Source organism: Pyxicephalus adspersus, chromosome 6, assembly GCF_032062135.1.
Source record: "Pyxicephalus adspersus chromosome 6, UCB_Pads_2.0, whole genome shotgun sequence".
In the NCBI taxonomy this organism is placed as follows: Eukaryota; Metazoa; Chordata; class Amphibia; order Anura; family Pyxicephalidae; genus Pyxicephalus; species Pyxicephalus adspersus.
Window position 1 is genome coordinate 40,276,776 of NC_092863.1, and position 18,050 is coordinate 40,294,825.

Below are 18,050 nucleotides of genomic sequence, written 5' to 3' on the forward strand. Positions count from 1 at the left end.
CAGATGCTGTATGTTGTCCAATAGGAAAATGAAGCAGACTTCTTTAGACCACCCTTTAATACGTTTTAAGTCTCTGACCCAAATCCAGTAAACATATAGGGAAGTCAAACTTCCTTCTCCACTGTTTTTTTTTGCTCAGACTGTTAACTTAAGAGAGCTCACACAACAACCAAATTACTAGTATTTACATATATTTATTATTTTAGGGCCATATCCATAAACCACCAGATCCCATAGTAACTTTCTTAGCCTTTGGTAACCTCTGTCTGTGATACTCAACACATTACAATGCTGTACAAATATACCACCTAAGTAAAACTCCATTTTCATGGTGCTGGTGGTTATATGGTGGTTAGTGGTTTTAAGTTTGTTCCCAGATTAGTGGGTTTATGCTGTTGATAATTTCCCCTGTGATTGCTGTTCAGTAATGCCTTATTCCCCGATAATAATTTTAATTACTGGAAATGTTCCATGTCCAGTCTTCCTTAACTGGAGGTCAATAGTGTGCCTATGAAAAGAGATTGAGGAAGGGTTGCAAAGCAAACAGTAGGGAGGTGAATGCATTTTCAGGCATTCTTAGTATGCTATCCCTGACCTCATAGCATTTGTAGTGAGGGGATGGTTATTAATAATAATAATAATAATAATAATAATAAACAGTATTTATATATCACCAACATTATATGCAGCACCGTACATTAAATAGGGGTTGCAAGTGACAAAGAAGTAGGAGAGGACCCTGCCCAGAAGAGCTTACAATCTAAGAGATGGGGGAAGAATGGGTGAGTAGTGAGGGTTTTAGGAGAAAGAAAAAGACAATTCACAAGTTTAGAAAGATGGATTTTGTGTGCTCTTTTAAATGGGTAGAAAGTTGGAGCAAGCATGCTAGCAGGGAAGGATGGATACGTTTGGCTGCAGCACTCTAATAGATTGTAGAGGAAAGAGTTGGGTTAGTGGAATTCCAGAGAGGAGGATGTTATAGTAGTCCAGACGAGAGATGATAAGAGCATTTACAAGGAGTTTGGTGGTCTCTGGGGACAGGTAGGGGCGGAATTGAAGTGACAGGACCTAGAAATGTTCTGAATATGGCGGGTAAATGGTAGGGCAGAGTCAAAGGTGACACCAAGACAACATGCCTGAGGAGAGGTACGAATAACAGTGTTGTTAAATCCCAAATTTGGATTAGACGGGGGTGATCAGCACTGTCAAAAGCAGAGGAAAGACCTACGAGAAGAAGCAGGGAAAAGTTGCCTTGTGACTTAGCTCTGATCAGGTCGTTGGCCACATTAGTAAGGGCTGTTTCGGTGGGATTAGCAGCTCGAAAGCCAGACTGGAAAGGGTCAAGGAGAGAGTTGGATAGTTACACCCATGATTATTGTAATATATGTTCTGTGTCATACAGGTATGACTACATTTACAAGAACAGTACAGATCTTATTTTTTTTTTTTATCAAATTTTTAATGTCATCCCAATTACTAGAGCTACTGGTGTGCCCACCATGTTTGTAGTGTGCAACTCTACCCTACTACTTCTCTTCCATCTGCCATAACTTAATACAGCAGATATAGGCAGTAATACAGTACCCCATGTACAGCTACCTGGTATTGTAATTATAAGTGATCCAACCACCTGCCTTTACTGCCTGGCACAACTAATAGTGTCTACACCTGCCTTTCACCATTAGGGTTTGGAGTAGAGGAAAACCTGCTTAATCCCTACAAATATGTCTGTGAAATGGTTGTATTTGTTTCAGATAAAAAAAGCAGATATATGTATTATTTCCCATATATCATAAAAGACAGACATTAAATACTGAGCTAACCTTCAGACTCTCTCCTACATTTCTAGAACTGTGAACAGAAGGAAATTAGCATTTGCTTGAACTGTCCATCTGTTCATAAAAATAATTCATGTAGTCTGTGAACGTGTATGAAATGATTTTCCATTCCTGTGTGTGAAATGATTTTCCATTCCTGTGTGTTCTCAGCATGTAAGTCACATAGAAATAATCCCATCACCTGAACCCTTCTCTGGACAGAAAGAATCTTAATGCACTTGCTGAGTTGCAGAGGGCAGGATTGATCAAACTGACTCGCAGGTTAAATTGCAATGCAGGGCTGGAAGTATATAGACTTATTAGCTTTTTTTACCAGAAGAAACTTAAAGGGAGTTATGATTTGTGTTCTATTTTCAGATTTTAATGCTGGTCAAACATATATTTTTCCACAGGGCTCTCTGGGAGTAAATGCACAGCAAGGCAATACATACTGTAACAGCTCAGCAACTTCTAAAACATGGTGAACACAACAAGCTGCAGGCTTCATCTTCTGCAAAGATTTAAGAGTGATTGGAATGCATGTACAGGGTAGCTCACAGGTTTATACCACTGCCAAATCCATAGAAATATTTAATTTAGTCTTTGTCTAGGAAATTTAGATGATTCCGCAAAAGCTGAAATGTGTTGTTCAGTTTTCTTTATAATCAATAAGGCTTTAAAGCAAAGGAATTATTTGTTTTTCTAATTATTACTGTGTTGGCCAAATCAGTGACTGAAGGAGAATATCTGTAAGGGGGTTGAAGGTCCAATACTGAAGCCAAACACCAGCCACAACCATTTAAGTTTCTGATAGAGTAGGGAAGGCGTTAAAACCCCCTGACACCTTTTTAATGCTGTCTGTCTTTTTGGAGGAGGCTTTTAGGTCAGACTTTAAAGCCCAGTTCAACTTTTCTTCTCTATAGACAGTAATAGGCTATAGCAGGTAAAATTGGACATGTCTATGAGATGGAGATTGTATTCTTTACCAGATATCTGTAAATACAATGTTCAGCTACAAATTGGAGACTGCACACTTCTTGCTTCTCTGCCTTTTATTGCAAATAATGTAATCCCCGAGAAAGAATATTGACTTTTAGCATCAGATATAATAATATAGAAATATACAAAAAGTTCTCACCAAACACTGACCTCTTCTTTTACCAGACCCATGTTTAAAAGATGTATTTTTGAAGAAACCCAAAACAGTTGACCGGGAGTCAGAAAACATTAAAAATCTACTCATTCCTAGTAAATTGCCCAGTGAGAAATTCTTACTCTTCCAAGTTTTTCACATGTTTAGTGCTCATATAAATGTAAGAGAGGGAAGTGCTTGGCCTTGGGTTGTTCAAGATTCAGGATTGTGTGGGAGGATTTTACAGTCAAGCAATTTAAAAATTGTTCTACTAGCTTAACTGTATTATCTAAAATGACAATGTGGGTTGTTTTATGTTTGGGTTGTTTAATCAGACATGCAAGGTTTGGGTAAACTATTTTAAAATAACAGTTTGAATGCATTAGATAGGTGTGTCCTCCCTCTTTCAACTGGGAAAAACATGCCACCCTTCATGAATTGACTTGGCAATTGTTGAGGGTCTAGAAGGACATTTTTGAATAATCTACGCAGTTGGCAGAGGAATGGCCCAACAATAATAACCAAAAAACCAAATCAAAAATTGTGCTACTCAGCTGAGAAGTCTAGGAATGTGCACAGGAAGCTTCAGCCTTTTCACCCTACAGATGTCCATGGTGCTGTGTTGCAGAAATGCCAATTCTATTTACAGTCTAATAGACACTCATGTTTTTTGACTTACCAAAATATCGTCCTTCTGTCTGTTTCAGCTTGAAGAGAGTGAAGCCAGGTATGCAGAGTCCCAGAAGTCTCTGAAGTCTCTGAATAGTGAACTGGAAAATCTACATATGGAGCTAGACAATATTTCCAGAAATAAGAACATGGTAATTTCTCAATTCAATTTTTATACGTTTCCACTTCTCCCTAGCAAAGAGTAGTTAACCCTCGAATAAATGAATGTTGTGACCTTTATGTCATATTGAAATCTGATTTATTTCCCTGCTGCTATTTATTTTAATTATTTGGAGAAGCCTGAAGCTACACACTGCGGCTGTTTTGTCTATATATATATTTCCAGTAATGAATAAGCATAAATCTTGTTATATAAAGATGGAACAGACCACTCTGTATTGAATTGAACAGCCACGTGATTTGCAGCATATATGGTCAATGAAAACAAAATATTAGCAAGTACAACTTGTATCCTGTAAAAAATGTCTTCCTTAACATGTGCTGTTTATAACTTTGCTAGATTTTGTTGCACAGAAATAAATGATGGCAAAATGTAATTTGTCTAATGCAAAGAAAAAACTTTGTGAATGTACCTAAACTAGGCACCAGACCTGAACAACAGAAAATGGAGAGGGAATGACCTTAAAATGTATGTATGGGCAACATTAAAAAAAAAAAAAAATCTTTTTTCCAGCATGTGCAATATTCCTATGTTTTAAAGCTTTAGAAATGCTGCTTTTGCTGAAATCCCAAGCAGCATAGTAAAGAGAAGATAAAGCTTCTAGGTAATCCCAGCAATTACATAGGCACCAAAATGCCTTTATTCTCATATGTACAGCTATCAATCATAACAAGGTATAACGTAACCATTTTAAATGGCTGCTACCATCACTAACTGTACTGTAAAAAAAGGGGGAATTATGTATTTTACACATATTACATTAGTTTAAAGCAGGTGAGATAATTCATTCTTAAATAAATAATATCTCTGAGATATTTTATGGCATTGCCACGCGACCTAAATATTGGCTGCATTTGGGTAAATTGAGGTTTAAAGGAAGTAAAGATCATGGTGGCAGGTTGCTGGTTGAGGCCCATGTTTCAGACCTGCATGTTTTTTTCTTCCTTATCAAAAACAGGGACAGTGGGCAACTACCATTTCTAAAAGATGGCAGCCTTCATGTTTCTTACTGTACAAGCTTACCTTTATTGAATGAATTGAAGGATTCATACTTGACACTCTAGAAAAAAAATTGGGTACCTAATGTTGTTTACCGTACCTTACAAACGAATGCATTCTTCCGTACAGATGATTTAAAACATTCTATGAAGGTTGACACTTGTTCAAGAAATTCAAGCTGTTGGTGTTAATTCTTTGATCCCTTAGTGTGCCTTTCCAACTAACAAAAAGAAAAAGTATCACAGCCAGCATATTTTTGTTCTCTTTGTCAGGCTGATGAACAGTTGTACCAGCTGCAGCACGAGAAAGCTGATCTCCTGAAAAGGATCGATGAGGACCAAGAGGACCTGAATGAGCTTATGAAGAAACACAAAGCTCTTATTGCTCAGGTGAAGATAAAACATTTGACAAAAGCCTTCCACAGCTCACAGTCAATTCAGAGAAGAAAATGAGCTCTTTACTAAAGAAAGAGTTTATGGATTAATATTTCTCACCTCATAAGGATCTGAAATGAGCACTGTGACATTAGGTTGGCAATACAGGGCAGTATAGGGCATCTTTGTCATACTTACAGTGTGAGGTGCAAAAACCAGCACGAATCTATCTGACATGCATGACAAAGCTGCCATCAGATCTCCGTGATTCCTAACCAAGAGTCACTTCTGTTTATTCATTATTTCCATGCAGCTAACAAAGATATTCCTATCATTTCCCACCGAATGCAGCTGAAGCCTTTACATTGAAGCTGTTTTCTTTGGTTAGAAACTACAACATATTTTCTTGTCTGTGTTACTGCAACCGGAGTCCCATTTTAATAAATGATTTAATCAAATAACAAAAAATGCCTTCCCCAATACATTTAGGATTGACATTTTGCCTAAAAGTAATTTGCAAATAGGATCAATATGATTGATTTTTGATTAAATCAACATTCTCAAATCAATTAAAAATGATTGCATAGTGTATGGTTAGCCGAAGAGTCTCTTGGTACCTTGGATAACTGCATAAAATTATTTAAGAACAGTTCATACTTAACATTTTATATGTCATTTCATGTTTCGATCTAGCATACATGATATGTTATGTCTCATCCAGACCAGCATGTGAGGCCTCTATATAGGCCAGGCACTACTTCTGCTGCCCACATGTATATAGCTATTATATAGATTAAAGACTCACCAAACCAAAGTATTCAGCAGACTGAGGTGGAACATAATAACATTATGTTCGAAAGTGAGAGTTCACTGGCCTTAATAAATTAAATGAAGTTGTGTTAAATTCAATCAACCAGTCATACCCTAACAGGTAAAAATTAATGATGCAGCAAGTCATTTGTTCTTTGGATGGGCTCATCTTTAGCATGAATGTGTATGACCCATGTAAATGAAACCTGCTTCATCATTATTGTAATGGTGGCTTTTAAGAAGACCAAAGGATGTACATGCTGGCAATATTTGTTTATGCATAACACAGCCACAGACAGTGCACCTGCCCCGAGGACCTAACATTGTTATAATTATTGGTCTCCATGTTTACAATTGCTTCCTGATAATAATTATTCAGTCAAAAAACATTTATGACTGGTTCTGCTCCTTTGCATGCAAAATTATTTAAATGACCTATGATAATGCAGCATCACAGTAGCTCATAGTTATCTCAGTTTATAATTGTGTATAATGTAAAATAATCTACTAATGCTGTGTCAATGTTTATTTCTGAATACTTAGTCGGCATCAGACATTGCCCATATTCGAGAACTACAATCTAAATGTGAAGATGCGCAAAAGGAGAAGCAGGTTCTTCAAGAGAAGGTAAGAATGAAGTCAAGTTTTGGTTTCTTACTGTTTGCAAGTTTTAATTTGCATCATTGCTTACTTAATAAAAGAAAGATTAGGATAGGCAGAAGGATTTTTCCTTGTAAACTGTCAAGGGTTTTAGCTGAATTCTGGCACCCAGAGAACATACCCCATATCTTTGAGTGAGCTCCCAGGTCTGTTTTGTAGTAAATGTAGTTGTTCCCAGGTATGATTCTGAGGACAAACATAGCTCAGCCTTACTGAATTTTGGTTGTGAGAATTTTTTGTACCTACAAGGTCTACTTCCACTCTTGCACCAATAAAAGCTCTGCTCCTTTTTTTTTCTTTAGAATTATGTTTGCTATATGCTTTTGTGCCTTGTTTGGGTTTCTTCTAATTACCTGTATTTGATTTTGACTATTTTTTTAGTAGTGTTAGCTTCCCAGCTGCTAAGGGTGCATTTTCTAGTTTGACACTTTGTTGCCGTCCTTGCTCTGTCTCTCTCACCGCTTGCCACCTGGTCGGTGAACTCTTATTGCCCCGAATACTTCACCTAGCATGTATAACCTTTAGTACCTGACCTGCTCTTGCTACCAAATGTCCTATAGGTCCTCAACAATCTTTCTAATGCTTCCCCACTATATGGTTGGACTTGCTGTAACTTTATTATATCACTTTGGTTTGGAAAAACTGTGAGATACAATAGAAAATTAGCATTAAGTAAACTTAAGAATGTAGCTAAAATTCATTTTTTGTACATGACTAAATGACTAAGCTTTAGACATTACCGAGGATCTTCTGGTGTTGCTGCAAAGGTAGGAGGAATGCCAACACAGCATCTTCTGACAAAAAAACATTAATCATACACATCTTCTAAATGAGGTCCCTTTCCTAGGAGAAAAAAAGGCATTCCCAGTACATATTGGCTGATCTATATATATGTATCCATAAATAACTCTGTACATGAAAATCGTAATTCTTTTTGCCATATTGTAACGTGCTGGATTTAGAAATCCAGCAGCATTTAATTTTGCTTCAAAAGCAAAAGTCTAACAAGCAGATAAAGCCACTTATTACCAATATATATAGGTGGTCTGTTAAAATAAGTAAAAAAAATATATATATTATTTCATCATCCTTGAAAAAGATGATCATTTATTATTGTTGTAGGTGTTGAAAGTGCACATTCTATACTTTGTTTGTGCCTGATACATATAGCTTGGGGTTCAGGAATCAGAAATAGATCATATTTTATCTAACTGTTGCTACCATGTCAACTGCTTGGTCTCCAACAATTTTATCAAGCTTCAAAGGGCTGAATTAGATGGGTAGTTTATTTTCATGTAATGGACAGACAACAAAGTCCCAAGAAGTATGTGGACAATCAAGGATGCTTTAATTTGATGCTGTTTTGCACTGTCATGATCTTACAGCTGTAAAAAAAAGCTGAAACATCCTATTAATCCTGTATCACTGTTTTGTAATACAATAATTAGAATACAGCAGGTTTATTTTAAATAGTAGTTATTGTATAGCATTTAATAACAAATTTTCCACACATGATGCATAGAAAAGCCTAAAACTAAAGCTATAATAATGAATATTTTTTATACAGAGGACTTACTATACATAGGGATATGCAATAATATTAGCATTAATAAATTAATATAAAATTCTAATTGAATGCACACCCTTGGTATATAAAAAAGAACATCAGTGTGAAGCTTGGAAGGAGAAGAAATGATAATTGTAATAGCTGTATTTTTATTCCTGTGCTTCTCCTTATGTGATTACGGCTACATTGTAGAGATATGTACTGTAATCAATGTAACCTGTAATTTTAATCACTGGTCACCACGATAGCAGGTTGGCTGCTGAAAGGAAATTAATTTATTCTGGTTATTGCCCTCTTTCATTCACTTCTCCTGCTCAGTGGGAATGAGAAGTTCTAAAAGAAAAAAAAATTATTCAATCATAAGCTTTAAGAAGCTTTGTACTTCTGAACTGGTTGCACACTTTGACTAATACAATTCAGTTATGCTTAACATTTTCATGCACGGCATTGCTCTTGAATGCAATGACAGCTATTGAATACATGTAATAATGTACTTCTGATGTAGATTACACAAGCCAGTAGTTTTAAAGTATCAAGGGGCGCTATGCTCAGAGTCATGGTGTAAAAGTCAATAAGTTATGATATTTAAATATATATTATTTGGCACAAAAGGCTAGTGACTGGAACAGCACAGGCTAATGTTGGCCATGCACAGCCAAATACTACTATACCAGGCAAATAGGTCAAGGCTTAGAAGTGTGTTGGAAGTAAAGGGTATTACTACAGCAATGATAACATTAAAAAGCAACAAGCATATTTGGTTACATATTGGGGATAAACACCCAGATGCCCAAGATAATAGTTCTGAATCAGAATATAAGTCAAAGAAAAGTGTGAAAGTATCAGTTAAATATAAAGTGCTGTAAAAGACAATTACCTAACAAAGCACATCATAATAATAAAAAAGAATATGAATACAAAGAGGAATGTATATTTTGCACATCAGTCAGCAAAAGGGTTCTCTTGTCAGTAACAAAAGCCACTTTATCACCCCCACTACCAAAGACGTCACCCACTGATCTGTGCTCATATTAAAAAATTCTGAGATATTAATTCCTGATGTTTGTAATAGTAGCCAATCCTGTTTTCCCAGTTTGCCAAGTTGTGTTCTGCTTTTCTTTGATTTGTTTATGACTCAAACACATTCTTTATCCTTTTAAATATGTTAAAAGAGGACCCATGAATTTAATACCCTATAATTGTGAGTAATTGAATATACTGCATTATCTTTGCAGCTCTGCTAATTCCCAAACTACCTTCATAAACAGTGTTGTGGTCATAAACTATGCTACTTCATAAAGTGTTGTCCTCAGTCCTCAGTCTATCACTTTTATAGCTGAATGTCTTTTCTCCTCTGACACAAGTAAAACCCTGAATACATCTTAAAGAGAACAATAGACTCATACAAAAACCAGAGGAAATGAAAATATGGATGTTGCTCGCATTGACTTTTCAGGTTGTGGATAGTATACTGTGAGCAGGTAAAAATGAATCTAATAGGTCTTGTATGGGCACAGCTCTCAACTTAAAATCATAGGTTGGTATTGGTTTAGAAGCTAAACCAAAATTTAATACGGAAATAGAAGTGAATGGTAGGAACTCATTTAGACATGACATTGTACTCCTTAACTTAATAATGTATTTTGATTTGATACAGTTGCAGGTGGCACAAAGCCGCATTGACTACTTGGAACAGTCTATGGTGGAACGTTCAATTGTAAGCCGGCAAGAAGCTGTGATCTGTGATTTAGAAAACAAGATGGAGTATCAGAGAGCTCAGATCAAAAGATTTGAAGTAAGTAGAGTTGACTGTATTCTACTTTTATGTTTTTGTTTGTATAGTGGTATAAAGGTTTCTATTTTTTTATCTATATCCCAAATATAATATAATGTTTGTAAAGCATTGTTATGGGTCTTGAAGATGCACTCTGGTATGTAAACTAATTGAAAGACAAGTGCTTTTTCACCTCAAGCTTCTACTAAAATGCAATTAGAAAACAACTTTGCCTTGTGTTACTCTTGATGCTAAGTTAGGATAAGCCCTTTGACATGTATATTTACTTCAAAATGCTAAGTAAAGGTTTTTCATAATTTAAAGCATATCTCAAACTGGAAATATTTAAAATAGGAAACACATTTATTCCACAGTATGAGGTTAATTTGACATCTCCATGCAAATGTGTAACATTTTATTTCAATTATGCAATTATATGAAAGAAAATCCATATTTACCTATTTCATTTGTACTTGATTAGGTAATTGAAGTGAATATTTGCACAATTACTTATTGTGTTACCATTCACAAATTCATTTGTAAATCAGCTTTCTGGTAAAGAAAAATATCTTTTATACATTTATTTATATTGATATGAATCTATATGTGTAGTAGTCTGTTCTATTATACCATTTTGTAGTACTTGCCCAGGTCCAGTGAAAAAAGGAGGATTTTGTGTATAAATCATGAATAAAGGGGAGCATAACACACTAAGGTGTTTTGAGGTTCCAAATACATAATACATTACCAATTAGATGCAACTAGTTTAAAAAAAACGGACCATCATATTCCAGTGTACTTCTTTAAACTTTTTTTTTAAAAGCTTGCTGGTGTCTGTTTTCCCTCAATGTATACACTTCACTCACCCCTGTGGTTTCGCATATTGAAAATCTATTTTATTATTAAATATGGAAGCCAGAGAGTGAAGGTATCAAATTCCACTTTGTACAAAGGACTATATTTTTACTGATAGTGCCAAATGGAAAATGTGTTACATCAATTATTTAGCAAGTGATTCACTTTCAGAAGAGCAGCATACTCTGTGATATTGTCTTTTAAAGCAGAACTGTTAGTTTCACATATACAACTATGCGGAGATGATCTATAAAGATTTTACCAGCATTAATGGAAACTGGACATTCTCTTCTAAATTGATGCTTTTGTAATCTCCTATATATGCTTACAATGACACAGTTTTTTGCACTTTTCTCTCCCATTGTGTTGGTTTTTCTATAAACTCCCCTAGACTCTTCTTTCTTTTTCATCAGGTTGCAAACAAAATAAAAATAATAAAATAATACCTACAATAGATACCAGGGCTCTGTGCATTAACTTTGAGACACAGTATTAAACAGAAAGATTGTAATAAATAAAAAACTCAAAATAAATATATTCCGCCAATGTTGAAAGTCTGGTGCATTGTTTAACGGACTAGTCCTGGTCCTGCAACTCTTAAAGCAATCTTCAACCATGAACAAACCCAGAAGTCAGAGCACATGTACATGGTGTAGTAGTTTCTCATGAGAAGTGGATGCTGATAGCAGTGTAGTTTTGAAATGCTTCAACCCTCAATTCCACAATACTTTATGATGACCTATGCAAACCACCTCTGAGGACTCCAGTCTTAAATTCTCTCCAACACATGATACAATCTGAGTGTAAATTTTTTACTAAATGATCTTAATAGGACTTAATTACTAAACCATGTAGGTATTCTTCAATAAAAACTTTGAGTCTCATTATCACTGGGTTATTGCATTAGGACAGTCAGACTAGAAGAATGGGCTTAATGATGCTGGAAGTCCTTCAGCCTGGAAATTAGGCAGGCTGTCAGACTCGCTACAGCTTCTAATGCACACAGAGAGAAGCCCACAGTGGCCAGAAATATCACGGGAAAAGTTAGGGGGTAGCTTTACAAAGAAAAAGTATTACCTTTCCTATAACTGTTATCTCCACCTTGCCAATAATAATATTTCTTATTTTCAAACATTGTTATACAGGCAAAGGTAACTTTGTTGAAGAAGGCTAAATGTTTCTATTTTATTATTAACTACTACTAGTTATACATATAATTATAGTTGTTTTTTTGCTTTGCTTTTTAGCCTTTTAATACTTATAGTATGCAACTGGCATTTTTACTAGAACAGTATCATACCTAATTATTAGTTAAACATCAGTAAGAATAACCCAGAGAATTGATGCATATGCTGTAAAAGGGTTCAAGAACTACAGTTTTAAATCAACATTGGAATTAGAATCTAATCACAGTTTTCCAAGTTTACCAGATTACCCAGGTTCTCCCATGATAGTTTATCTTCTCCAGTCCTGGATAGCTTTATTAAATCAGGCTCAATGTGTCATGAAAGCATACCTTTCTCAGAACCTTCAAATATTATAGTGACTAATTTTGCCTCTAATGTCACCAAATTTAAAATTATAGAATTTTCATGTTTTTTTTACTTTTTTATGTTAAAATTTGTTTTTTTATGGTCTCAAGTGCAAGGTACATCGAAGGGTAAAGTTATGCTATTTAGAGAAGTAGTAGGCATTTCATAACAGTGAGTAAACCAGATATTTTTAGCTCTATAACCATCCTAATGTTTTTCTAATAACAAAATCACCATGGGTTAAGGTATAGTTACAGAATGAATATAAAAATGACAGCTAAGGCAATCAAATTTTGGATTATAAAATTGTAGTATCAATGATGTTTTTTGCTTGAATATTATGAGTATTGTGAATGTGTTTAGACAAAGTCTTCCCTAAAGTAACATTTAGTTTTTTGGGTAGTAAAAAGGTAAAGTACCAGTATTAGCACAGCTGAATTTGTGTTGAAAGAATTCCCAATAAAACTAGTAGTGTATCACACTGAATATTATAGTAATCTTTTGCAGTTCCCATATTATATTTCACCTAAACTAAATTACCGTATCAAAGGGAGTGAGTGTGAGTACTTAAAAGAGAAATTCATTTACACAATAGAGGGTAAAATTTTAGCATTTTCAATTTTATTAGAGACATTTAACCCTGGAAACTGGAATTATCTGTGAACTATGATATACTATTGGGATACCTAAAAATGATGATGCTCATTAACTTTTGAATGACATGATTAAATGCATTATGGGTGATATTCCCCTTATAAATTTGAGATGGCCGTTGGTTGGTTCTCAGATGGTTTCTTCTTTAAATAGATTGCAGGAAAAAACTATGATAATCAATTTTTTTATAGCTTATGTAAATGCCAAATATTTCAGTACTAGGGGATATGCTAGGTAGCTATAATTAAAAATTAGTGTGGAGTTCAAGGAGCATCAAGGTCATGAAGACAATTTCTCAGGTATGCTTGTGAATAATTCTTTTAAAGATGGCAGAAAGAGTTTAGGAAATTAGGATTGCTGCGAAGGATGAGTGAAATGAATTTGATTAGGTCAAGGGGAAAAGAGAGAGCAAGTGCTTATGTAAATCAGGGAAGTTTAGAAGACAGTATTAATATCCGATGTCAGAAAGAAAGCTTATGAGGTACAAAATTGAAAGCGTAAATTGTTAATGGAATGTTGTGACAGTGAAGGCCTATTAGCAAACTTATCTGTAGCATGATTCTGTTTTACATCAGTGTCATTTTCCTGGGTGTTATGTATCATTTATAAAAATAATGATAAAGCTTTATTCCCTCTTTATTAATTAATAACAATATGTTTGCAAAGAATCGGAAAAAATGAAGCTGCACTGAACACAGTATTTCTTTGGTGTTAAAATGTCCTTGTATAGTAAATGTTTACCCTGTATTTTAGTAGAGAACTATACTACAATAAGTATGAGATATAAATAATATATATGAAACACAATATGATACAATAACACATATTGCTCACAACAACTAATAATATAAAATTAAATTATGAATATGTTTCTTGCAGATCAGGGTGTTATTGATGTCCTTAAGTAAGACCTCTGTAAAGCATGCCCTTAATATTTTTAAAGTTATGTAACCATTAGAAGAGATATATGAAGATTAAAGAGCCTATATTGTCCTTTTCAACCAATCATTTACATTTATAATAAATAGGTATGTTTATTCTTGAATATACAATATGTTTAAACACCTTAGTATTCAATGTATATAGCTGTATTTATTTTGTATTGTGCAGTTTTATTAAAATGACGTACAGTTAACAAATGAGTTCCTTGAATTTTGTAGGTTTTTTTGACTTTACAAAGCAATAAAAGCTTAACAAATGTCTTTGTTTAGAGTTACATTTAGAATTCTCAATTTTTTTATCTGTATTGCCCTGTGTATTCAGATGCTGATTCTGAGATTGAGAGATAGTGTCATGAAAATGGGTGAAGAGTTGGAAAAAGCAGCAGAATCTGAGGCTCGAGAAAAAGAAAATGCCAAGTATTATCAGATCCGCATGGAGGAAATGAAGGCCGAGATGCATGAGTTGATGCAGAGAGAGATGGAGTCTAGTCGGAGACGCGTGGAACTGGTAAACTCCTGTCCTTTTATATTATTGTTTATACTATAATTAGGCTGTTCCTAAATGTTCGCATCAGGTAACTAAGAACACTTGTGGGACATTACATGTGGTACAGCAGTCATCCCTGCATGGTAGTTCATTAATCCACCAAGAAAGATTGACAAATGACTTTAGGGGACTATTGTGCACATGCTAGATTTTCACCCCAGATGATTATTACCACTTGTCTGAAAATAATCTAGCACAATGTTTCTCAACCAGGGTTCTTTGGAACCTCAGGATTACTTCAGATGAGCAATGAGCAATTTCGTCTTTCAGGTCAGGTAAATTTACACCAATGATCTATTAAGCCAACAGTTTGAGAGGCATTCACCCAATTGACCACTGGGCTAACGTACTATGAACTAGGAATATCATAAAGACCCGAAAGTTTTATTCAAGGGATCCCCAATGTTAAAAAGGCTGGGAAAGCCTGATCTACTATGTGTATGAAGCTTAAGTATAAACTTCTCTTTATCGCTGTTAAAAGTGTTTTAATCACTGTTGATGGCGTAGGGAAGTGCAAAGAATACCTGTTGATCCTATCATAAGACTTGTCAGTTCATAATATAATATACCTGGCCTGACTCCTGTAAGTTACATTGTTACCAGTTTTGAAACAGTTTTGAAAAAAGGTGAGAGGTACTGCAGTCCTGTTCATTGGTGACAAGGCTACTTTTTAAAAGTAGTGAGCATAATTACCCTAGGACAGGAAGTGTGTTACTGGAAGGGGAACTTGGTAAAAATAAAGGTTATAAAGTATGTTACATTTTTGTTTTGGGTTTAAAAATGCATTATGGATTTTATTTTGTATATAATAGTTGTTCCGAACCAAAATATCCACAAACAACATCGACTGCCTCATCACTGTGCAGAGAACAGTAACACCGGTTCCCTACTGAACTACATGGATTCATTTAAAAGTGAAATGAATATATCCTGTAAACATTGGGCTGCGTTCAGCATTTTAGCAGTTGTTTCTATTGGTATACTGGGTACATATATGCGCATAGCTTAGTAAGTTTCATCTTCAGATGTAATTTTGGAAACCACCCCATACTTGTTGCAGTTTACCATTGACAGTTATAATAAAACTAATAAATTCAAAGAGAACAAAATAGGTAAAAGAACAACAATGAATACAAACTGCCCGTTTTAATAAAGAGTTCATATTTGCACATGCGAAATTACAAGTTTAGTAGTTCAGAATCTACCTATTACTAGTCTGATTTTTTACGACTGAATTCTGAAGAAATAGACCTAAAACTTCATATCCTAAAGGACTAAAATTCTAGGAATCATATTCCAGAAACATGGAAAGCTGAGAGCTAAGGAGATGCTGTGCCATGAACTGTGCACCTTTCAGAATTTGTGGTGTTAAATGGTGGAATGATTGCATCAAAGTTCCTGTTTGCATTTCCTCCAGTGAGAAGCTGACCTTAACTCAATCTGACTTCTTTTTATTACCTCGATTTGGAACACTATTCCTTGTAATAACTGATTGCTGTCAGGCCAGCGTATTAAACACTGAATGCTGGTATTAGCTCATAAAGCAAGTCTCCTGGGCCAGCACATGGTTTAGGAAAAGGAAATTGTTCTTATTCGCTCCATCAGATGCCAGTGGCTGTCTTTAAGTTAGGAAAAAATGAAGGCATGGAGCAAAGAGGAGTTACATTATCATTTTTGACTGATAAATTATTCCCTGTATTACTTTATTCCATAGACATGCTATAAAAATGACATGTAAGACTACTTGTATATATGTTTCTTTGTTGTTGTTTCAGTTCTCATTGGATTCTCAAATTGCCTTCACAAAGACTCTAATTTGCATCCAATGAAGCCGCAAAATACAACAGTCAAACATATTTTTCTGTTGCAAAGCAGATTGAGGTCTCTCTATTTATTGATGACAAAGCACAGTATGTTAGGAGTTAAGCTGAAAAAAGACCATGTGACATCTGTCATTTTATATTTACCACAGACAATAACATCAAAGTGTGAAGCTGTAACATATATCCATTCCTTTTATACCTTTTATATAGCTGAACAGGGAGTGCATCTTCCTATTCTGTTTTCTGTGTTATTAAAGCAACCTGATATGGTAATTACTACCTCATGCTGATCAGACTGTTTTTTTTTCTTATAGTTTATGAAACATTAGCTTATTTTTCTCGCTAATGAGAACAGTGCATACTTTATATCCCAAGGTCATCTATAGAAACTCTAGTCACAAAGATGTGATAATAGATTAAGTCAGCTTTGAAGAGAACCTGAACTGTAAAAACAGTGCCAAAGAAGCAAGCAGCAGGCCAATAACTAGTAGTGCCTGTAAGCTCCCTGTGGCTGATCTCTTTCATATTGTACTATGCCCAGGGCTTGATTTCTCACAAGGCTGGGATATTTTTACCGCTATTGTGGCTGTAATATTATCATTATACCACATGAAAGTGCTAAACATAAGGTTGTTCTACCCATACCCATCATGGTTCTCACCAATGACCTTCCACTAGCCTTGTGGCTGCCCTCCCATATTTACCCCTCGAGCACAAGCTAGCTGACCTCAGGAAGAAAAAAGTACAAACCTGGCTCTGATACTACACTGTATCTCCCAGTAGAGATAGCCATCATTTTAAAGATGCCCCCTGACGATTGCTGAAGGAATATTTTGGAAGCCACAGAAGGGGCAAAGGAAGAACAGATTCACAGAGTAAACTAAGAAGAAGGAAGGAGTTCTTTGCATTGCAGGCCCTTAGATTGAGCTTTCTCCCCAGCCAGAACAGTTAGTAGTTCAGTAGTGACATCCCCAGATATCATGCAGATATGAGTAGTGCTGGGGTACAGGAAGTATCATTCTTTAGAGGAGTATAAAACAAAAGGTACGTTTTCCATGGCACAGTTAATACTTCCAGATGTTCCCGAAAAGGCAGCAGATCATTCCATCTGCTTGAACTCAGATTCATTTTTTATTATTCTAGTCTTGTTCTTCTTTTACGCTGCAATTTCATTATTTGTTTAGATTAAAATTGTTACCGGAGACATCTAAGGAAAGGCAGGTTTATTTTAAAATCCAAAAAGTATCCTATAAAATTAAGGAACCTGTGGAAACCAGTCATGGAACTGTAGGCTGTACCAAACCTAGGGACACCCTGTAGAGCACTGGTCTGGCAAGAGTACTTGCCATTCACCAGTCACCAGATCTTACTCTGCATTCTTTGACTATAACAAGCCCCTGCTCAGCCCTGCCCTGCTCAGCCTCAAGAGGCTAGTTGCACTGTCCCAGGTCGCAGTTGCTCCCAGGACTTCTGTGCACAAGGGATGGTGTCTGGCGAATGACTGAGAGAGGACTAAGAGCCCACAGATGATGCAGTTCTACGATTCAAGCAGACAAAAATCCAGAATACAGAGCTAGGTCATTCACATGTATTAAAACCCCACCAGATGAGGTATTCAAGGGCACAACTAAACAAATTTGGGGTCACAGGCAAAAGGTCAGTCTAGACGGTATATATTTACAGGATCAGAAACAGGCAAGGTCAGTAAACAGTAA

At 35.5% G+C, this 18,050-nt stretch overlaps 1 protein-coding gene across 1 annotated transcript in view; it reads left to right on the forward strand.

Annotated features, from left to right (window-relative positions):
* Positions 1-18,050, forward strand: part of MYO18B (myosin XVIIIB) — a 262,438-nt gene that overhangs the window by 191,533 nt on the left and 52,855 nt on the right. The window contains exons 35-39 of the mRNA XM_072413906.1: positions 3,657-3,770; positions 5,071-5,187; positions 6,526-6,609; positions 9,867-10,004; positions 14,288-14,473. Coding sequence (XP_072270007.1) covers positions 3,657-3,770; positions 5,071-5,187; positions 6,526-6,609; positions 9,867-10,004; positions 14,288-14,473 — 639 coding nt within the window. The remainder of the gene's footprint in view (positions 1-3,656; positions 3,771-5,070; positions 5,188-6,525; positions 6,610-9,866; positions 10,005-14,287; positions 14,474-18,050) is intronic.